The sequence below is a fragment of the Teleopsis dalmanni genome, chromosome 2, assembly GCF_002237135.1.
Source record: "Teleopsis dalmanni isolate 2A chromosome 2, ASM223713v2, whole genome shotgun sequence".
Lineage (NCBI taxonomy): Eukaryota > Metazoa > Arthropoda > Insecta > Diptera > Diopsidae > Teleopsis > Teleopsis dalmanni.
The window spans coordinates 54,246,870-54,271,091 of NC_051847.1; the positions used below are offsets into that span (position 1 = coordinate 54,246,870).

General features: G+C 29.7%; 3 protein-coding genes across 5 annotated transcripts in view; 2 read left to right on the forward strand and 1 right to left on the reverse strand.

Annotated features, from left to right (window-relative positions):
* LOC119679685 overlaps positions 1 to 24,222 on the reverse strand; it is a 131,752-nt gene that overhangs the window by 71,689 nt on the left and 35,841 nt on the right. The gene's annotated exons all lie outside the window — the stretch shown is intronic.
* Positions 11,280 to 12,501, forward strand: LOC119679694 (fibrinogen C domain-containing protein 1-like). The gene is made up of 3 exons (XM_038092187.1): positions 11,280 to 11,424; positions 11,485 to 12,008; positions 12,253 to 12,501. Exons 1-3 carry the CDS (start codon positions 11,332 to 11,334, stop codon positions 12,386 to 12,388), a joined length of 753 nt encoding a protein of 250 aa, XP_037948115.1. The 5' UTR covers positions 11,280 to 11,331; the 3' UTR covers positions 12,389 to 12,501.
* Positions 21,115 to 22,460, forward strand: LOC119679692 (fibrinogen C domain-containing protein 1-like). The gene is made up of 3 exons (XM_038092185.1): positions 21,115 to 21,222; positions 21,283 to 21,806; positions 22,271 to 22,460. Exons 1-3 carry the CDS (start codon positions 21,130 to 21,132, stop codon positions 22,404 to 22,406), a joined length of 753 nt encoding a protein of 250 aa, XP_037948113.1. The 5' UTR covers positions 21,115 to 21,129; the 3' UTR covers positions 22,407 to 22,460.

The following is a 24,222-nucleotide window of genomic DNA, read 5'->3' on the forward strand; positions in this document are numbered from 1 at the left end:
AGCAAACATCGTCAGTAAATTGTTTGGGTATTGTGGAATGTGAGTTGTGTAGATTAAGTATAGAAATAAGACATTACTCTGAGGAAAAATTTATTTTTTCATTACATTATAAAAAATATAGATTAATTATGCGCATCAAGACAAACTTCCAAGACCTTTTCATTGTAGACAATTGCTGTCTTGAGGACTTAAAATCCTTCTGCTATCTTGGAAGCATAGTATTCAAATATTTTTTTTGTATATAAAATTCAAATATTCAAATGTATAGATGTCAATTATGGAACGTTACATTAAATGATATCAACGCGTTACAAGTCTTTATTAACCAGCCTTTACGAAAAATCGTTAAAGTCTTCTGGTCAAACACGCTATCGAATAAAAGACTATGGTCCATCATTTACCAAACATTGGTGTTGAGATAATAAAGTGCAAGTGGGACTGAATAGACCATAGTGGATAGTTGATAGTGACTGAATAGTGTTGCCACAAGAATGGTATCACTCTAAGAACGGGTAGACCTTGGTACAGCTGGAGAAGACAAATGGATACAGAAATGGTACGTATGCAGAAAAGTTGGATAGAATTGAAACTATTAGGAAATAAGTTCCCCCTAGGAGTTGAAAGAATTTATATATAAACCCTTTTATTAAGCTCATAGCAATCTACGATAACGAATAATTTTATTTATTTTATCTTGTTTTATTTTATGTTTCTTTTTTTTTGAGTATTCTTTCATAGAAGTTTATCTTCAACTATTGAATTAGGAGCATCATGATCTCTAATAAGAATTATTTATTTTATTTCTTTTGTTACTTTACAATTTAGTTCCAATTTTTGTTCAGTTTATATACTATTCAGATAGTGCTGAAAACTTCACGGAAACACTGCATTCATTATGCTTGTATGAGTTCCTCTCTTTAAGGGATGAGTGGTTTCAATTCAACTCATATACCTTTCTGATATATACTTTCCTAATAGTGCACGTTTAGATTATTGTTAAGTTCTTGAAAACACTGCCCTTTACAAGATACTCAATAATAATGTTTATAAGTTCCTTATAGATATATCAACGCTGATTTTAAGTTTAAGTTTAGAAGTGCTAATTCATCCAGAAATAGCAATTATAATACCATCTGGACTTTTAGTGAAGTTTTCTATTATCTTTCATATTAAGTTAAATATTGTGTGAAAACACTGCTCTTTACAAGATACTCAATGATAATGTTTATAAGGTCCTTATGGATATATCAACGCTGATTTTAAGTTTAAGTTTAGAAGTGCTAATTCATCCAGAAATAGCAATTATAATTCCATCTGGACTTTTAGTGAAGTTTTTTATTATCTTTTATTTTAAGTTAAATATGATGTGAATCGATTTTAGTTATTCTTAGGAGTCCTTAAAGACTATCACTTTAAATTGAAGTATAAAAAGCGTGAAATATGCCTACCAAAAATGAAGTGCCTACCATTCAAAATGAAATCCTTATGCTATTTAACTGAGAGAGGACCTTAACAAATATATATACACAACGACACACATACACATACTTACACAGTCATACAAATATATTTTTGTGCAAAAGAAAAATATGCCGGGAAGTACTCGGCGCAAATAAAAAATTCTGTGTAATTCAATTTTTGTTGGTTTTCAGTGGTGCTTGAGAGGATATTAGGACTAAGTTTTATATTTTTTCCGTACTTCTTTATTTTGGCAGTAAAAGAGCATTTGTTGTTTTTTGGCTTTCGAAAGCCGTTTGCATTTATTGTTTAATTTTTTATATATTTTGTCTTTTTTTGCATATATACAAATTCACAGATTCCGTATATCTCTTTCTATATTTATATGTGTGTGTTTATATATCCTTTTTATTTATTTAAAAATTCATAAGTACCGTGTTATAGTGTAAATATGTGAATATATTTTATAATGTTTTTTATTATTTATTTATTATTTATTTTTTTTTGTTTTTGTAGATTTAAGGTAGGTGGCGGAATTTAAGTAATAAATTTTGCATGCCGGCATGCAAAAGCTACTTAAATTTTAAAAGCAAAATTTTAAGTTGGATTTAAAAAATGTACATTGCTACATATATATATATATATGTTATATACAAAAAAATATTTAAGAATGGACTTAAGTTGAAACATTTTATAAAAGAAGCTTTTATGTGGTTATTTATTTTTATCTAAGTACAGGGGCATTTTGATATACTTCTAGTTAGCTATGAAATGTTTATATTGCATTATTGTTGGGATGTACATTTCGTATGGTCGGTATATCTATATTAAATAGTATAGTTTAGTATATATACTAAAGTGAATGCGGAAATTTAGTGGAAGTCACTATTTATATCACAGTGGTGTGGTCTTAATGGTGTGGTCTTAATGGTGTGGTATTAGCTAGACTATATATTATTGTACTAAGTATAATGAAATTATTTTAATGTTGGTTACACAAAAGTTGCTAAATTGTGAGATATATAATATGTTTGCCCCTAACAACTCCATATTTTTTTTTTTAAGTTAATTTCTTTTCGTACATTTATTCAAATGTTCTCTTTCATTTCCGTAGTTTAGTTCCGGTTTGGTATTTTTCGTTGTGAAACGACGAAGCGACTTTACATTATTAAAGTAAAATCTGTTAACAAAATTTTTGTTAGAGCTTAAATATATTTTATTTTATTTTTGTAAAAGTATTTTGTTAAACAATAATTATATTTTAGCTACATTATAATTCACCATAATTATTTTCTACAATTTTGTGTGAATTAGTTGCATATTGCTGTGGAAGTTGTGATGCAAATTTCCAAAAGCAGATTACTTTGCAGAGTACTTTATGCAAATATTAGCATATATAGTATATGATTTTCATATTCCTAGTATATCATAGTGATGAATTTTGCATAAATATGTCAAAAATAATTCCACTTTTTGCTTAATATTTTATTTCGTTTTGGGACATAATGGCTAAATGCCCATGGCTATATTGCATCATTACATTTTCTGAATGCTTGATGGCATAAATTTTAATTTTCTACTCACTCATTATGGTTACGAGTTAATTAGGCAGAAAGAGATTATTTCATATTATGAAAATCGAGAAAAATTTTAAACCAAAAATGAAGTAAATATACACTATTAAATTTGTGTTATTTTTATATTTTAATTTTGTAGCTTGAGAACATTATAACATTATTAGCTTCAATACTTAAGTTAAGATTTTGTTACTTTTTTATTTCAACTTACTTTCTGTTCAAAAAGAACTCGGATTTTGTAAATAAAACACACAAATTTAAATTTAATTCCAAATTTATTTTATCTCCTTGAAAATATGCTCCTTCCGAAATGATACACATATACCAATGCTTAACCCAATCTTCCATACACTTTTCGTAGGCCCGTAAAGGTATGGCTTTTAGTTCCTTTAGAGAATTCTCTTTTACCGATTCAATCGACTTAAAATGATGCCACGAAGGGGGAATTTGAGTTTCGGAAACAGGAAAAAGTCGCACGAATTTGTACCATATGTCAAAAAAGGGTGTACCAACATAATAAAAAAAAATTAATTTATTACTTAAGGAGTAGTTAACAAACAACAAAATCCGGATACTTTTTGAGCAGAAGGTATACTCTATTTCTGGATACAGTAGATTGCCTTACTTAAGAAAATGTATTTTATTTATTTACATATACATAATGCTCTCAGTGCTGCATTTTCAACTTTCCAAGCGAAGCAAATGGGTCTTGTGGTAAAAGATGACAAAATATAGTAGTTTCTGTCAACAAACAAATCTCCTAAGCATCTTACGACCCACGTCACTATTGTCAATTATAAGTTCGAAATTGTGAAAGACTTTATTTATTTGAGAACTAGCATAAACACCACAAATTATTCAACCTAGCGATTCAACGAAGATTCACTCTTGGCAACAGATGTTATTTCCGGCTAAGTAGGCAAATTTAAAATAAAGCTCTCTCTCGACAAACAAAAATCACGCTCTATAACTCTCTTATCATGCCTGTCCTGTTCTATGGTGCAGAAGCTTGGATAATTAACAACAGTGATGAGAAGACGTTAGGAGCATTTGAAAGAAAAATTCTTTGGAAGATCTATGGTCCCTTACGCGTTGGCATAAGATGGAACGATAGAATAAGATGGAACGATAGTTATGCGCATAAAAATTCAGCGACTTCGCTAGCTTGGACATGTCGTGCGAATGGATGAAAGTGCTCTCGCTAGATGGCAACATAATTTGACAGATCGCGTGTAAATCTAGATTGAGTCCAGATATACCAATCGAAAACATTATGAGTTGGTTTCACTTTTTTAACTGCAACTTCAAATTAATTCTTTTTTCATTAAAGTAAACTACGAGTAAAAATTTAATATTCCAAACAGAAATAATTTTTCTAGTAGAACAAAATTTTTTACACAATTTCTCTATTTTTGAGTAATTCCTTTTGTCAACTTGAAAGAGGTTTAAGAAGTTTATCTCTAAAATTATTAGTAAATATGGCATCAAAGATTACTGTAAGTATTGTATATGTCTTCATAAATGATTAATATTCTATATTATATGTTATTAAAATATAAAAGCAATTTCTACGTGGCTTTGTCACTCCCAATGTATTTCATCGTTTTGCTACAAAAAAGGCTGGACCACCCAAGTTTACCCCTGAAGAAAAAATTCGGTGTTTACAGTATCGTTTTCAACGTGATGATGGGCTCGCGACTTGGTTGAAGCGTAGTCCAACTGACGAATACTTTTACCAAGTAACTTGGGGACTTATTATTTTTAGTTTGCTAATGAATTTCCAATTGTTCTTTGGAAATAATCATTAAAACTCTTAATCAATCCAGTGACATTTATTTAAGAATTTTGATTTAATTAAATGAAATGAATATTTGAAGTTAATAAAAAAAAGAACTACTTTTATATAACCTTATATTTTAATAAATGTTATATTAAACTTTTAAAATTAATAAAATATCAAATTAAGCAATTTATATTTAATATTTCGGGTATAATACAATATAAACAGATGTTATTCGTATGAATTTCACGTAGTTGGCATAGGGATATCAGTTTCATAGATATACCTGTGTGTAGTTGGTAACGCTTCAATTGCTTAACCCTGTACTCTTACCCGGTAAGTCAGACTGTTATAAAAAGGCACAATAAACTAGATATAGTATTTAAATCATATTGGTCATATTTACCAAAATGGAAAGCATGACCAGTACGTTATTCATTCTGGGTTTTCAATTGTAGTGGAAGTGATTGAGTGATTGCACAATGTCTAGTGTAAGGTCATTATATCCGGTGAAATATATATTATTAGTGAGAATAAGTAATAATTTATCTCAGTTTCTTTAGAGATATTATCCACAAAGAATTTTTTACTTATTACCAGGTTTAGGGAGGTTGAGTTATAACTTGAATATACAGCGCCAGCAAATATAATAACACAGAAATAAGAAGAAGCTTTAAACAATGACAATTGGAGATTTTATATAAAACACCTTTTTTCCTGATGGAATACGGTCAATGAATAACATCACCAGGTTAACGTTTGTAATTGATATATCAAAAAGCACTTTTCTTTCGAACCCTTGAATTAAATCTATCTAAATGAAGCTATTAAGATTGGGTAACCTCAAGAGAAAATCCATTTACTATTAAATGGATTGCATCTGCGGGATGTGTTTTTGAGATCAATTTGTCTTAATGTGGTATACTGATATGAGCATTAAAACTGTTTTTTGAAGTAATAAGAATTACAAGATTTTTTAACCTATCAGCCGGTTGTAGGGATATGTCATATGCAACCATGTGATATCGTGATAAGTACAATAATGTTTTATTTGGCAGGTTGTATTCAATATGAAGACAGAGCGAAGTGCTTTGAACGATCTTACTTAAAAGGGGCGAACAAAATTTTGGAACTTTTGATATTTATATCTGTAAGTATGTCGGGTCTAAGGATACGTATTGAACTGATGAAATATTTTTTAAGTGAAATTAGACCTTAGGTAGATGCAATAATTGTTGGCGTAATTAATTTATTTGAGGAAGGAGTAAGAAACAATTTTTTTCTTTAAGTTATGCACATTATTGTTCGTTGTTCAATTTAACAAACTTTAAATCAGCTTAGGTACTTACCTCTGATTAATCATAGACAAGCATAATTACAATAACAATAGGCTCATGGTAAGGAATGCCTGTCGTAAAATTCGAAGAAAGTCAAAAACGTGCTAGGGTCTCGTGTGAGCATAAGACTATAATTATGTGCACGTATAAAGCGCGAAATCCCTGCCATATTAACATATACCATAGGCTCACTAACAAAGTCCACTTCGTGGAAAAACGAGAGAGTCTAGCGCGAAAAACCAGATATATGGTTTGGGTTAGGCCAACTACCTAACTCAGTACAAAATAATCGAGTTATGAATGTTGAACGACAGTATGTCGTAAAATAAGTTTAGGTGCTATATGAACTGTATAGTTCTGCATGATGATGATGATATATAAAAAAGGTTATGTTAAACATAGAGTATTAAAAATCAAGTCGTAAGCTACTCTTCTAGTTTATAACAGTTTTCTCCATTCCTTTAAACAAAGTCGGTATAGAGTTTTAGTAAAGCGGGTTCTGTACATCATACCGCTAAGTTTTATGCTAAGACTTTCTCGTGATTATACTTGATATGCCCAAGTTGAACAATTAAGCCTATAGATAATGTTGAAGACCACTAAAGATGAATATTTGGTGGTATTAAAACCAATTATGGGCAGCCCGAGAAATTATTTGATTAAAAAGCAAGTTTTTGGATTTAAAAGTTTTTAATTATTCTAATTTTTATTCAGACATTGATTTTTTATGCTGGGAAATAAAAAATTTTAGTTTATTTATTATTTTTTTGATTTAATTTTAATAATGCTTTGAACAGCAGTAATAATTTTTGGGAAATATTTTTTATATGTGAGCTGATTAATCACTTTAATCTTAAATTTACCTTAAATGTTGTTTTTGTGTAGAATAATTAAGTTATTAGTGTCAACTTTGTGATTTTAAATAGAAGTTAAGATACATTTAAATATCAAAAATTTATATGAATTTGAATTTGATTTTCTATCTGCAATTATATAAATAATTTATAACTTGTGCTAAAGATCATAAGTTTTCTCTTGAAAACAATTCTAATTCAATTTAAATAGCCTGAGGTAGGTGTTAAAATAATTGGTATTTACTGTTTAAGGTTTAAATTATTAATTGCTCTTGATTATGCACATATAAAGGATATTTTATGAGCAATTCGAAAACAATTAAACATATTCCATTTGCTAATCTTATTTATGTAAATTCATATAATGCCACACCATTCTCATATAAGTTTGTGTGTATAGTGTATACCTGCATAATGCATAATAATGATTTATTCATGCATTACATTTGAGTTTGTTAAATGGCATCCCAATTAGATGGTAGCTCCTATTGCCCCTATCACTTAAGATGTTTTGCATATTTAATTTCCCATTACAAATGAATTAGAGAAATATAGAAATTATACAAACACATATTGACCTTCTGGATGAATGAGAAACATTTGAACATATCAAGACAGAAATTATGAATTAAATTTAATTTATGATTTAATAATACAACGAGTACGTATAATTTTAGTCCAGGAAATATTAAGGATATTTACGAAGATAAATATTTTTCTAAAATCTGTAATTATTTATGTAAACATTTATGTATCGAATGTTGGTTTAGGATCCACACATGCTATTTTAAGTGAAAACAAACCTCTAAACTTAAAAATGGAATACACTACCAGTTTTAGTGAACTGTATTCTATTTAGTGTAACGCAATGAGTAGTGTACTTCTACTCAACAGCTTATTAGTACTTAATTATTTCTATATAATATAACCATAAAGTTTTGATTTAGAACCACTAAAAGACTATTAGTTTAACATGAAAATTATTATTATAATATTACAAAGTGAAATACAAAAGGTTTATCTATAACAAAATATTTGTTAATACTTCTTTTGTAAGGTAACTGAGACAAATTAGTTTCAATATCCTTATATTGTTGAATATAATCAGCTTTTATTATTAAAGAATAATTATATTTTGCAACGAGATCTTCTTAATAATGCAGTACATACTGCTCACAATGCAATTACATTTACCTGAATGCAAATTGCAACATTACCGCACTTGTAGAATATCCTTTTATTAATGCAATGTATTGCATTCTTAGTATCAAACGGATAATGTTAATCTGTGCTTTCATAAATGAGAATATAATGAATGATTTGATCTTTGCTTTTAGCTATTAAGCTATTATCCTTAGAATAATAATATTTTGTCTTATTGAAATATTTGAATTTAAGGTATTAAGCATAATAACGTGTAAAATTTTCCATAATTCCGATTATAATTGATGTATGCAAACCAATTTCTAAGAAATTTGTAAGGATTCCTGAAATCATTAGCGTATGTCTTAAATATTCCATTTACACAATGGAAGCATATTTGGATATATTGTCTCATTAAACAGTGCAAATATTAGTTGAACTCAGTCAAGCATGTGAATTTTCGCCGAAGTTGAAGCAAAGGATTCGCTTCCGTTGTGTAGTGGAAACGCTCCTGGATTTGTACATAATTTAGCAAATGTAATTACCAGTGCTGCTTCAGTTTTCTACGTATTAGGAGTTGCAACACTTGTTATATCATTCTGCATTCAACGTTGCGGTTATATCATCCTAAGTGTGTTTATGTGAATATCTGTCATAATACATATCTATATTATGCGGATAAGTATGTATTTGATTGCATACTAAGTACATGATTCCAATGATGTTTGCGCCAATGATCAATTGCTTGGAACATATTAAGCACGATTAATTAAAAATCACTTCTTTGTTGTTTTCAGTTGAAGAGTTTGCTTAGAATGTAAAGTTAACTCATTTGTATAATTTGTATCTATTGCTGTTTATGTAAAATTAGTATGCAACAGCTTGGAAGAGTCATAAAAAGTTTTTGATTGATAAAAATACTTGTATATTTTATGTTATGCAAAAGTTATGACGCTGTTATTATCATTATTATTATTATTCATTCCAACACGTTCCCAGTGGAACATTGAGCCATGTGGTCACAGTTGTGCCTAACGCATTGATTCTGTTTAAACGTGAGTTTCGCACTTTCAAATTCCTTTTGTGTGCTACCGAAACAGGTAGATTTGCCATATCAGTACGGGTACCACTTGGAGACTGTAATATCATCGGGTTTTGACTCATGTTTTATATACAGAAAAAAGAATAAGTAAAAGGAAGCAAAGCCCTTACGATGGGTTGCAAGCGCAATGTCAGTCCTGTAAGCTTTGCACGTAGTGACAGGTCACTTTTAAATAGGTCGCACCTAACCTGGAGAACAGACGCCTTTTTCAGTCGCTCAATATGAGAACCGATGCTACGTTCGACTTTACCGGCAAAGGAGGTCCTACCAGTAGCAAGCTACCGCCGGCATCGCTCGAAGATTCTTCGTAACTACTGACCGTCCTCACCACGTTAAGGTGGCAATCCAAAAAATAAATATGTGAATTTGTGTAATTACATATATTACATATATATACATATATATGAAATTACATATTTATACATATATATGAAATTACATATATATACATATATATGTAATATATGTAACATATAACATCTTTATAAATTTCTATTTTCCATGATAACCTCTATAGTAATCACAGTGAAAATATTTTCCAATACGTGGCCAGCATAGGTGTGTATTTAAAATATTTATCTTCTCATTCGATTTGTTTCTAATCGACTTTTAGTCTTTGACTTGTTAATTTTTGACTCATAAAAACATATTTTTCTTATTAGTTTTCGTCTTATTTGTCCTTGTCTAATTCGTCTTTGTCATATTTAACTTTGTCTTATTTGTCTTTGCTTTAATTGTCTTCGTTTTACTTCTCTTCGTCTTATTTGTCTTCGACTCTATAATCTTCTTTAACTTAATATTCTCTGAATTTATAGTTTTTAATTTATTAGTCTTTAACTTATTAGTTTTTAAATTATTACTCTTTAAGTTATTAGTTTCTAACTTTTAACTTAAGTTTCTAACTTTCTAACTTCATCGATTTTTTTATTAGCCTTCAACCTTTTAACATTCAACTTATTAGTTCTCTACTTGTTAATCTTCGAATATTCGTTTAAGTCTTATTTGTCTTCAATTCTAAAGTTTTCAATGTTTCAATTTTTAACTTTCAAAATTTCAATTTTCAAATCTTTAACTTATAAGTCTTCGATTAGATTATTTGTCTTCTACTGTTAGACTTTTTAGTCTTCGACTAATTTGTATTCGTCTTTCTGGTAATCGATTTGTTAGTCTTTGATTTAATATTCCTTGACTTATTAGTCCTTAACTAATTAGTTTTGATTTATTAGTCCTTGACTTATTAGTACTATTATTTAGTCCTATTAGACTTCACTTTATTTGCCTTCGACTTATTAGACTTTGACTTATTAATCTTTAACATCATCGATTTAATTATTAGTCCTTAACTTTCAAACATTTGGGTTATTAGTCTTCGTCTTGTTTGTCTGCCACATTTTAATCTTCGACATGTAAGACTTCGACTTGTTAGTTTTCGACTTGTTAGACTTCGGCTTGTTTGTCTTCGATAGGATACTCTGCGATTTATTATTCTTCGCCTTTTAAGTCTTCAATTTATTAATCTTCAAATTATTCACTAGTATTCACCTTTTTATTATTTGACTTATTAGTTTTCGACTTACTAGATTTTCTTTCTAACTTATTAGAAACAACAAATATTGAAACTTATATTCACTTTCTCAGTCATAGTTTCATTTTTATTTATTTACAGATGTTTAGAAACCCTTGTATGGATAGAATTAAATAATATAATAATTATAATAAAATAGGAAATGGAATGGATTAATTGTTTAGGTTTTTCGTTGTAATAATATTTAAATGCAACACCCAATTTTATCTGCAGTAAAAATGTATTTAAACTGTGATTTTCTAACTTTTCGAATTCTTTCCAGTGACTAATAGGCGACGCCACTGATTTATATCAAGAAAGACAGGTTTTTAGTATAAAGTAGTGCATGTAATTAATTTTTCTAACAAATTAAAAAGTCTTTAACCCAATAACAGCTATTAAGTTGAATTCACTAATTAAAGTACAACTCCATTGATAAGATAATATTAAAATATTTGCCCAAAACCCAGATATAAAAACTCGTTACTCGAATCCATTTTCAGTCATTTTGTTAAAATGTCGAATAAAAACTTTGGTGTCTTAATAATTACCTTGCTGGTATTTTGCGCAGTTCTTGGAGTCAATTCACATAACGATACTCCGGGACAGGTAAATTTTATTTCACCTGCAACCTTAAAATCAAATGGTTTTTGATTGAATTCATTTCAGTTACCAACGAATTGTGCTGAAGCATTAAGAAATTATAAAAATAGTGGCATCTATCAAATTTATATACCAAAATCAGGACTTAAGCCATTTTACGTATACTGTCTGAGAGATCCAAACAATGGTCCCGGTTGGACAATTGTCAACAGACGTCAAGATGGTTCTATAAATTTCAATCGTAATTGGATTGACTATAAAGTCGGTTTTGGTAATCTGGAAGGTGAATACTTTATTGGATTGGAGAAGTTATATGCATTGACAAATAATGGAATTCAGGAATTATGGTTTCAGTTGGAGGATTTTGAAAATGAAACCCGTTCGGCATTTTATAGCAGTTTTGCTATTGATGATGAGAGCTCGAAATACTCATTAAGTATGGTTGGTAAATATTTCGGCAATGCAGGAGACTCTTTTACTGTTCACGCTGGTGCAAAGTTTTCAACAAAAGATAATGATAATGATACTTGGGATGGAAATTGTGCGGATCACTATACAGGCCCCTGGTGGCACAAAGCCTGTCATCAAAGGTGCAGTAATTATTTAAATAAATTATTTACCGCATATGTACACGAAATTAAGTTTTTTTTAAAGTTATATGGCATACCAATTCATATATTGCTGTGATATATTCCAGTAATATTTTGGAGCATAAACTATTAATATGAATGATTGTCATAGTACTACAATAGAGTTTCGTACTAATCTAATGGCTTAATATTTATATAATACAAAAAATAATTTAAGTTTTATATGTAATAATTTTTTTTGCAGCAATATGTTTGGACAGTATTTACGTGGATCGTACTCTAACGATAAATACGCACAAGGTGTTAACTGGAATGCTTGGCACGGCTTTTACTATTCACTCAAATACACTCACATGGCAATACGCCCTGTTCGCATATAAATTCATTGGCCATGCGAGTGGAACAGATGTTAAGAACCAACAAATAGTCATTTAATGTTCTAAAAAAAATGGAAAATAAAAGTAAATTTTTTCTGTATTATTGTAAAAAAGAATTAGTTACTTCTTTTATTTACTGAAAACCAATTTTTGAAGGATTTATTTAAACGCTTAACTACTTGCGATACTAAGCCAGTAACAAACACATGAACGATATGTAGAGGACAGTATCCATATTTTTTATGATAATAAAGCTGCATTGAATATATTAATAAATTGAGATAAAAAACAGTGGAAACAGTGGAAACAATGGAAGAAATTTTAAATATTCTGAAGAGGAAGGTATAGAGAAGGTATAAGTACAGCAATAAGGAAATAAAGAAATAAATATGTAATAAGCTGTCTTAATCAGGCTAAAGTCGGTTAGAGCAGATACAAAAAATTAACAGTTATTATTATATATAACTATAGTTACAATATCATGAAATGAGTTTTTCTAGAAAGTGAGTTGGAACAAATGCAAAGAAATAATTTCATTTTCACACAGTGTATATAAAGCAATACAAACATAAGTAGGAATAAGTGGGTCCTAAAAAATAAAAAAAAAAATAATTCATGTGTGAATATAATATTTATTACAATCTATATTTATTAGAGTAACCACTTTAAAAATATATCTTAAAAGAGTTTCTGCACCATCTCTTGCAAGGCAATGAAGTTTTAACATCTACTGGCTGATCTATGTTAATATACGCAATTTGATAAATCAATATAATTAGAAGAAATTGTTAAAATATCTGAACCGAAAGATAATTCTGTATACATGGACTCATATAGATTCAGGTAACTTAAAGTTTTTTAAAAAAATATATTTTATTCGTTTCCTATCGTTAATAATTCAAATCTTATTCCAAACTTTCAGTTGGAATTAAAAAGAACAATCTTTGTAATAAAAGAAAGGACAGAAGGTAACAATAATGCAGTCGTGACCAAAGTTGATCAGTGAGTACGCACTCAACATATATAGGATTGGCAATTTACTTTTTACGTGTCAAAAGTCTCAATTTAAATTCTTTAATTTAGAATAATTTAAACATTTCTGATAACAGTCGATCCCGTCTGCTGTTAAATTTTTTATTATATTTATACGTCCGGGTTTCAATTCCTTACTTTACGTTGACTATTTCGTTAGCCGTTAAATATTTATTGCCTCTTTCTTTTTTAAACAAGTTATCGAATATCTTTGCTCATTTTTTTTCATCATAAATTGTGATTTAAGAAAGAGGTGTCAGTTTGGGAATATTCGACGTAAAGAACCAAAAACTAAGACGACGAAAGACTTCTGTTGTAGTATTAATATGTGAGGAGTGCAATATAATTAAAAAAATACCCATACTACCTCAACAATCAGGTCAAGGGGTGCATAGCCACTCTACTCCAAATACAGAACCTCTGACCTAATACACATAAGCAAACCAAAGTTATTTACGTTAATAATTGTCTTCAAAGGGCACTGAACCATAAGATCGCATGGAGTTACACTCAGCTACCCTGTGGTATCTATTACAACGCATGTCTATTAACTCTTGAAGAGAGGACGCCAGAATATCTGTTGTGTCTATTTCCAGACCTGACCAGAACTAGGCTTACGTTTTGGGGCTCCCTTCTTTAACACACTAAGCGATGTCTTTAGTATTACCATTGGCCAGACTCTTGACTTTATAAATGCTTTTGACTGGTACTAGTTTGACCTTTTTCTACACATTAATACGAGGAATTGTAGATTCAACACGGTTTTAGTAGCCAATTGACATTCCTCCCTCCACTTTAACTAACTAACTACATCATAGTTGGTTTATCGGTGTTTTTATGTAGACATCACTTTCATAAGGTAGTTATTGCCAAAATAGAAGAGTTTTATGTTGACGATTGGTGAAAATTCAAGTCGTGATAACTGTCTAATAAAAATTGTACTGAAAAAATTAAAATATATAAATAATTATTAATTTAGTAGTATTTTTCAAATATTTTGATAAAAAATTAGTACTTTTTCTATCACTCGGATTATTTATTTAATACTTACCGCGTTTAAAATTAAATAAATTTTTTATCAAGTTATATATTAAAAATTAAAATAACAATTAAATAGTATAATATAATAAATACTAATAAATAGAGTAACAAACAGCTCAGATATTAAGGATTGAGGTAACGACTTATTCAGTGTATTATATATTTAATATTTTCAGATGAAATATTTTTTTATTAACTTATGAATATTTAATTCATGGAGTAAGCATTAAACTAAAAATACAAAAATTGTTAGTCTTGATTTCTATAGGGCACTTTATAGACACTACTCTTTATTTATAACCGACTTATCGATACCTAGGACGCTACTGATTCATATCTATAAAAATAGCTTTTCCTACAAATTGGGGTATTAATGATGAAAACTCAAAATACGAACTTAATGTATTGGGTAAATATTCCGGTAACGCAGGAGACAGCTTCACTGCTCACGCTGGTGCGAAGTTCTCAACAAAGGATAACGATAATGATACTTGGGATAAAAGTTGTGCACAAACCTACACCGGAGTTTGGTGGTACAAGACCTGCCATAAAAGGTATATAAAAAAAGCCTTAATAATTGCCTACATATAAGGCTTTTAAAATAAATATGTATGATTTGTTTATGAAATGCAATTAATTTCTGTATGATGTGTAGAAGTGATTACTATATAAAGTATGTAGGCTTCAAAATGTTTCAGTCGTTTTTTGATGTGTAGTTAATACATAAAAGTACTGGAAAAATTTTATACATTAAGGAATTTATTTGTTTTCAGTAACTTAAATGGGCAGTATTTACGCGGACCGTACCCTAAAGATAAATTTGCACAAGGTGTTAACTGGTTTGATTGGCATGACTATTATTACTCCTTAAAGTATACTCACATGGCAATTCGTCCTATTAGCCGATGAGTTCTATACTTATAAAACCATTTGTTAAGAATAAATAAATTGTCATTTATAATATTGTTACGAATTTCATCAGAGTAGCAATGAAATGTTTAAATATTATTTAAACATTACGTCAATTGATATTTTTAAAAAAAAAGTTAGTTTGGAAAATTGTTTGGTGTGAAGCTGTGTTTTTATTAAATTGACTCCTAATAAATACTAGTTCTTTGTATTACACAAAATATATAAGTAAGTTTCTCCAACCCTAATAATTCGTTTCATTTTTTACAAAATCCTGAGATACGAATAATCACGCAGGCGATTACGTAACAATATGTACAGTATAGAATCATATATATGTAGTATATAAATATATATTAGTCCTATTAGTCCTAGTGAACGGACGTATTTTTAAGCCGGTCTTGGTGAATTTTAAATTGCAGTTTAAAACAAGTAGATAACACGTATTTTTTTTGGGAATTGTTTTGCTATTGACACAAAAACACAATTATTATTTAATAATAAAACAAACTAAAAAGTAACTACATAAAACATTAAATTGAAAATAGTGCGCGTTATTTCAATTTTCGTTGATTTTCTCTTTGCAAAACTTTATAAAAATACTCAAACAGCTGACAGGGACAACAGATTAATTTCTAAAGTTCAATATAAAAACGCGGTTAATTCTGTTGTGTTGTTTTTTCACACATGTAAACAGCTGATAGAGACAGCATTAAATTCTTAAGTGCGTATAGTGTTGTAAAACAATTAATCTGTCACACATTTTTTAAAAAATTTCATATTGTGTAATTGTGTAATTTCAAATAGTCTAATACTGTTAATATGAAAGAGTGTCACAAGTGTCGTGGAGGTATCCGCGGTGAAACTGGGTTAATATGTTCAGGTGTGTGCGGCAAGGCATTTCACACAGCTACCAAATGTTCTGGTGTAGAGCAATTTAATATTAATTGCTTAAATAATCCTATGATTCATTTCATGTGCGAAGACTGTGTTCAATATGTTCACAATGTTGATTTTGCACTTAGGGAAATAAATGAAAATGTGGGAAAAAATAATAATTATCTTAAAGAATATAAAAACGAATTTAAAGACGCATTGAAAGTTAATGAAAATGAACTTAAGTGTTTATTAAAATCTATCGAGGCTAAATACTCTGATAGAATCAATGCTCTGAAGAAAGTTCAAGAAGCATACGTAAATAAATTTACGGCACTTGAAGAAAAAATGTTAAATTTGTCGAATAATTTAAAAAAAGATAATGAATTATTGTGTTCTGAATTATTAAAAAAATTTAATAAAAGTGAAGATAAGAAAGAATCTTATGCAGAAAAACTTAAATCGAGTAATACATCTACTGTACCTATTACAGTGAAACCTATAAGGAAACAGTTAGGTGATGACACTAAAAAAGACTTAAAAATGAAAATTAATCCGTCTGAACTTAACGTGAAGGTTAATGGTTTTCGAGCTAAAAATGATGGCAGGGTTACTATTAAATGTGTTACTTCAAAGGAACGTGAAATTCTTGCAAATGACATTAAAAAAAAATTAAGTGACCAATATATAATCGAAACACCTGCGCTTCGACACCCCAAATTATTCATCTCGGGTATTAGTGAAAAGCTAGAAAATGAGGACCTAGTACTTGCCATAAAAAATCAGAATAATATTATAGTTCAACATATTAAAGTGTTAAAAGTCTATGAGTCTTATAAAAATAAAAAAACATTTAATGCGATTGTTGAAATAGATGGCAAAGCTTTTAAGCAATTTATGAAAGAACGTCGAATCAACATCAAATGGGATAGATGCATAATATATGAAAGTTTAAACGTAATGAGGTGCTATAAGTGCTGGGGCTTTAACCATAAGGCGAGTGTATGCAAAGAAAATGACCATGTTTGTGCTAAATGCAGTGAAGTGGGGCATTCACATAAGGAGTGCAAAAGCGATATTGTCAAATGCGTTAATTGTGTTAAAGCTAAAAAGTTGCTGAATCTCCATGATCTTTCCACTGATCACGACTCTAGGAATGTGATATGTAAGATCTTACAACGCAGAACAAGACAGGAAGCTGAAAATATTAACTACTAAATATGCAGGATCACAAAACACTTATCAATATTTTTTCGAGTCAACGGTGTGGTGTTAATATGGTTCATTTTAATGCAAGAAGCCTCTCTGGCCTTAAATTAGATTATGTTAGAAGTGTTTTTGAAGGCTCCAAAGTTGATGTCATTTGTGTTTCCGAGACTTGGTTTGATCATAACATAAGCAGCGTTTTTTTTTCCTTGAACGGTTTTGATTTATTTAGACATGACAGGAAACATAGATTAGGTGGCGGAGTGGCTATTTTCTGTAAGTCACATTTAAAAGGTCAATTAGTGTCTGTCTCAATGGAAACTGAAATTGAACACATTAGCGTGCGTGTACTTGCTGGCAACTACAAAATTTTAGTTACTTGTGCCTATAACCCTAACAAAATATTTTCCTGCGATCCTCTCTTTGATTCTCTTCTACCTATTGCCGTTAAGTTTGATTTTCTTGCAGTATTCGGCGATTTCAATATTGATTTCCTGTTAAATTCTGCTAAAGCAGCTAAATTAAATGACCTTATGACTATGACGGGTTTAAGTGTTGAAAATAACTCCATGCCTACTAGGTTTAGCAACAATGTACGACCTAGTCTTCTTGATTTAGTTGCTGTCTCTGACTTGAGTAAAGTTTTGTTTTTCGAGCAGATTTCGTTTGTGTCTGATCCTGACTTATTATTTGTGACTTTTGATTATAATGCGACTAAAACATTTACTCCTACACAATTCTCTTTTTGGGACTTCAAGTCTATTGATACTCGGAGATTGTTCAGTGAACTGAATTCTGTTGACTGGAGTGGTTGTTGGTTTAGTGCATCAGTAGATGAAAAATTGGGAGTCTTTAATAACATATTGTCAGATTTTTTACATCGTTTTGTGCCGTATCGTACAGTATGTGCAAAAAATTCGTCTTGTCCTTGGTTTAAGCCTTATATTAAACGAAAAATTAACTATAGAAATAAAAAATATGCTGTTTGGAAGAAATATCCCACGGCACTCAATTGGATGCGATTTAAAGTGGCTAGGAATTTAGCTTCTGCGGCTATTTATAAAGCCAAATTAATGTTCTTTAAATCCAAACTTGGAGGTCGTCAGCAAACAAAATCTCTCTGGAATAATATTAAATCTTTAGGAATTATAAAAAAATCCACAGCTGTGTGCTCCTTAGATCCCAATAACCTAAATGATTATTTTGTTTCGTCTGTTGGTAGTAGATTGAGCGTCAATCCTGCTTTCCCTTGTCTTGAACATGCCGGCTCTGAGAGTATATTTAGTTTCGAGTGTGTTAGTGAAGAAGTAGTTTTCAATAGTGTAATGAAAATTAACTCAAATGCAATTGGTATTGATAAAATTCCTTTGAAGTTCTTAAAACTCACTCTTCAGTCAATTATTTCTCCTCTGACACATATAATGAATCACTGTTTTGCTTCTTCAACATTTCCTAATACATGGAAACTTGCAAAAATTATTCCAATTGAAAAAAAGTCAAATGCATCCCTATGCTCTGACTTTCGCCCAATTAGCATTCTTTCCTCGCTCTCGAAGGTGTGTGAAAATATCATGGCTAACGCTATTCGTTGTCACCTAGATCGTTTTCAGCTTCTTTCCCCTTTGCAATCTGGGTTTAGAAAAGGTCATAGCTGCACGACTGCTATGTTGAAAGTACTTGAGGATGTTCGAATCAGCTATGATCAAAACTTGATTACATATCTATGTCTACTTGATTTCTCCAAGGCTTTTGACCGCGTTGATCATTCTTTGCTTTGCAAAAAACTTGTCAACTCCTTCTTATTTTCTAAGTCGGCGGCAAAATTTATCTTTAGCTATTTAAGTGGAAGGTCGCAGTCTGTTGTGGTATCGAATGAGTTCTCGACTTTTAAAAATCTTCACACTGGAGTTCCTCAAGGGTCAATCCTGGGTCCCCTTTTGTTTTCAATGTATATAAATGATGTCTTTTCAATTTGTAAGTATACTATATTGCATGGGTATGCTGATGACATCCAAATGTACATTTCTTGTGATTTCACCACTATTGGTAATCTAATTCAAAAGATAAATGTTGATTTAAATAATATTAACACTTGGGCCGTTGAAAATAACATGCTACTTAATGCCAAAAAAACAACTATTTTGCCAATAAGTAGGTTAAAACTGGATGTAAATAGTTTGCCTCAAGCGTCTATTGGGCAATCCTTTATTGAATACAATACTTCTGTAAAGTGTTTAGGTTTCCATCTAAATACTAACTTACATGCTTGTGACCACATCAATCAAGTTGTTAGGAAAGTATACACTTGCCTCAGATGTCTTAATCTATCAGCGAGATTTACCCCTGTTGCTACTCGCTGCTTGTTGGTAAAACAGTTAATAATTCCTATTATTATGTTTTCCTCGTTAGTTTATTCCAAATTAGACGCGGTGTCTCTTACTAAGTTAAGAAGTCTAACCAATTCAATGACACGATATGTTTACGGTCTCAGAAGATTTGATCACCTGGGTAATTCCAGGAATGCAATCTTAGGTTGTGACATTGAACAGTTTATTAAGATTCGTGTCTGTCTGTTTTTGTTTAAATTGATTAATGCTAAATCACCTGAATACCTTTTCAATTGTCTGAAACGAACACGATCTAATAGATCTCTTCTATTTATTATTCCAAGGTTTAACTTTATTTCCACAACAAGTTTTTTCTTTATCCACTCTGTCAGAGTATGGAATTCGCTCTCATGTGAAACCAGAAACACAACAAGAGTAGGAGCTTTTAAAAAACTGCTAGTTAATGAATTATATTGACACCACCCGTTCTGTCAGTTATTTCTATTTGTTAATTGATAATTTTCTTTAATTGTCATTTTTTAACTTTCTGCTTGTAATGTTTATTTTTCTATTCTAAATTTTTAAATTTTTAATCTTAAATTTAAAAAATTTTTTTTTGTATTCTTTAATTTAATTTAATTTTTAATTTAATTTAATTTTTAATTTAATATTTTTTTTTAATTCAATCTCTTGCCTTTGCTTTATCATCTAATAATTTGTAAATTGTTATATATTAAGTAAATAATATCTCTTTTTTATCTCTTTTTTTGTTAGTTTTTAAGTTAGTTATAAGATGATGCAATGTAAGGGTTTTTTGACCCTTAAAGCATTTAAAATAAAATAAATAAAATAAATAAAATAACATATAAAAATAATATATATAATACATGTAGATATAAATAAAGTAACAAGTTACTAACTGGCACTGCTATATGGAATACATAAAAATATTCTCCTAATATAAGAAGTATGGGCATATACTGTATCATTAAGCACTATGAGTATTTAAGCAAGTATAAAAATTTTAAAACAACTCGAAGTGATTAGTTGAGTATATTATGGCTTAATTCATAGTCGGCAATGTTAGCGATGAGGATGCCGCTCCTAATTCTTTTCAGTTACTCATATAGGCAATGCCATTGATTTATATCAAGAAAGACAGGTTTTTAGTATAAAGAAGTGCATGTAATTAATTTTTCTAACAAATTAAAAAGTCTTTAACCCAGTAACAGCTATTAATTTGAATTCACTAATTAAAGTACAACTCCATTGATAAGATAATATTAAAATATTTGCCCAAAACCCAGATATAAAAACTCGTTACTCGAATCCATTTTCAGTCATTTTGTTAAAATGTCAAATAAAAACTTTGGTGTCTTAATAATTACCTTGCTGGTATTTTGCGCAGTTCTTGGAGTCAATTCACATAACGATAATCCGGGACAGGTAAATTTTATTTCAACTGCAACCTTAAAATCAAATGGTTTTTGATTGAATTCATTTCAGTTACCAACGAATTGTGCTGAAGCATTAAGAAATTATAAAAATAGTGGCATCTACCAAATTTATATACCAAAATCAGGACTTAAGCCATTTTACGTATACTGTCTGCGAGATCCAAACAATGGTCCCGGGTGGACAATTATTCAAAGGCGTCAGGATGGTGCTATAAACTTCTTTCGCAAATGGATTGATTATAAATTAGGTTTCGGTAATCTGGAGGGCGAATACTTTATTGGTTTAGAGAAATTACATGCTATGACAAATAATGGAATTCAGGAATTATGGTTTCAATTAGAAGATTTTGCGAATGAAACTCGTACTGCATATTATAGTAGTTTTGCTATTGATGATGAGAGTACGAAATACTCATTAAGTATGGTTGGTAAATATTCTGGCAATGCAGGAGACTCTTTTACTGTTCACGCTGGTGCAAAGTTTTCAACAAGTGATAGCGATAATGATGACTGGGAGAGAAATTGTGCAGATCAATATAAAGGCGCCTGGTGGTATAAAGCCTGCCAACAAAGGTAATATTTTTAATATTAGTAAATAGGTTTCGATACATTTTAGTAGTTCATGGATATATAATAAAAGTGATAGGAACGATAGTGGTAAAGTAGCGAAATGTTACAGTGATTGAACTGCTGTCCTTTATTTGCAATTAAATATAGCTTTGCCTGTGGAGGAATGTTAAGGAATTACATAAACGAATTGGTAGTCTCGTTCTTAAAATTAAAGTACATTTAGAAAAGTGGAACTATTTAATATGTTGTGATTTAAATCAAATAAGAGAAGTACCACATATGGAGGCCAGTTAAACAATATATGTAAATAAAACTCTTTATTTCACTTTAAGTGAATAAAATCAAGTCATAAATCTAAATCACATAAATAACATATAAATAATAAACCTCATAAAGGAGGTTCTTAACCTCCTTGACTTCCATATATACTCTACATATTATACATATATAAATTACTTTACTTACAGCCATTTGAATGGACTGTATTTACGAGGAGAGTATGGAAAAGATAAAACTGGACAAGGTGTTAATTGGTTTGCTTGGCATGGTTATTTTTATTCCCTCAAATATACTCACATGGCAATTCGTTCTGTTCGCAGTTGATTTCTTCACTCAAAGAACAATTATTAAAAATCAATAAAATGTCATTCTAAACATTCTGAGTATTATTAACAATAATAATAAATTCTTTGTTTTATTTTAAAACTTAACTTTAAAACTTTTTAGAAGAAGAGTATATATATACTTTTAGGCATAATAAAACTGCAATTAAAGTATTAATAAGTTTAAGTAATTAAGAAATAAAAAAAAAGATTAATTGTGTCAGCGGACTCAATACAATGGTTTCTGAGATATAAAAAAAAAAACATTGCTTAAATCTAAAAATTGTAATCCAAGGAGGCCACTTATAAACTTATCTTTTAAACGAAATGTAAGTCCACATTAAGAAAGACACTAGAGATGGAGGTTACTTCTTAGGATTAAGATAACTTTCATATATATCCAAGAGTAAATATTATAAGCATTATTTCTCGATTTCTTCAACTTGCTGTGTTATATGAGTAACTGAGAAAGTGAGTAATATGAGTAAAGTAATAAAATAATTTCTTCTCACGTTCCTTAAAAATATAATACATTCATTGTCTGATTCTGATATAGGACTCCACAAAGCATTTATATATGAGTACTATGTTTATATAATGTTCGAAGAGGTCTACGTTGCGGAATTGTCTACAGTAATGTTTAAAGGAACGAGTAAGTTAGACTTTCTAATTAATAGCTCTTGTAAATGGTAATTAAAGTGCAAAATATAAAAGTTATTGTGAGTCATCTACTGGCTGAAATAATATTTTCATAGTTAACATAAGTTATAAGAAGTACAAAATGCTGTTCAGTTTTATCATCTGAAAACTGAGCTATTTATATACTTGTTTTAACAGCGCATATCTCATTTATGTAGCCAATTTTTTTAAAGAAGACGAGTTCTAATAAAAAAAAAACCTAATTATATTTATCGTAGTTTAAGAGTATTTGCTTTAGGTAATAAATATTTTTCAAATGTTCTAAAGAAAAATACCGCAGCCAAAGAAATTTTGGTATCTAAAAGTTGAATATTTTGTTGTCTTGCATTGCTTCTCCTTCTACCCAAAAGCTACAACCGAAATTATATTAAAACTTCTCTAGTAAAATTTGATATGCCGGCGTACCGATATCTCGAGGTGGATACTTTACAAAACGCATGATTTTTTCTGGGAAACTAAATTTGACTGCAGGAATTTTCGTTATTTATAAATAGTTGGACTTTATATTGCTATAAAAAATAGTATATATAATAAAAAATAATATATATATATTATCGGACCTATTCTGTGCACTTGACAAATTTGTCAAATTCTTTAATAAAATTTTTGATTTTTATAAAGCAGAAAGCTTTTTGGTATTCTGGACACATCTGGACAAATTTCAAAGCTTTAGTACCATACCTAATGCTTCTCACCACACTATGGTATAAAGTGTTTTGTATATAAAACTGTTCGTAACTGTTCGTAATTGTTCGTAATTGTTCGTAACTGTTCGTAAAAATGCTTGTAAACAGCATATATTTTAAGTTGTCAAAAGCGTTTTTCATGCATTCAAAAACAAATAAAAAATATGCTTGTAAAGAACGTATATTTTAGTTAAGAATATTTGTCATGCATGCAAATAATAAAAAATGCTTAAAAAGAGCATATTTTTATAGTTGTCAACAGAATTTGAGGTATTGACAACTAACAAGGAAAAGAGCTTTTTATTTATGTCACTGAATACCAAAACCTTTACAGCAGTCAATTTTGACAAGTGTCAATGTTTGACAAGTTTATAAAGTGCACAGAATAGGTCCGTATATATATATAAAAGTTCAACTGTATTTATTATATGC

What these genes read in the sequence shown, in the direction of transcription:
- LOC119679692 (XM_038092185.1), top strand. Translation starts at nt 21,130, where the DNA reads ATGTCAAATAAAAACTTTGGTGTCTTAATAATTACCTTGCTGGTATTT. An exon ending in ATAACGATAATCCGGGACAG is followed by an intron (nt 21,223 to 21,282) that starts GTAAATTTTATT and finishes AATTCATTTCAG; the next exon opens with TTACCAACGAATTGTGCTGA. An exon ending in TATAAAGCCTGCCAACAAAG is followed by an intron (nt 21,807 to 22,270) that starts GTAATATTTTTA and finishes CTTTACTTACAG; the next exon opens with CCATTTGAATGGACTGTATT.
- LOC119679694 (XM_038092187.1), top strand. Translation starts at nt 11,332, where the DNA reads ATGTCGAATAAAAACTTTGGTGTCTTAATAATTACCTTGCTGGTATTT. An exon ending in ATAACGATACTCCGGGACAG is followed by an intron (nt 11,425 to 11,484) that starts GTAAATTTTATT and finishes AATTCATTTCAG; the next exon opens with TTACCAACGAATTGTGCTGA. An exon ending in CACAAAGCCTGTCATCAAAG is followed by an intron (nt 12,009 to 12,252) that starts GTGCAGTAATTA and finishes TTTTTTTTGCAG; the next exon opens with CAATATGTTTGGACAGTATT.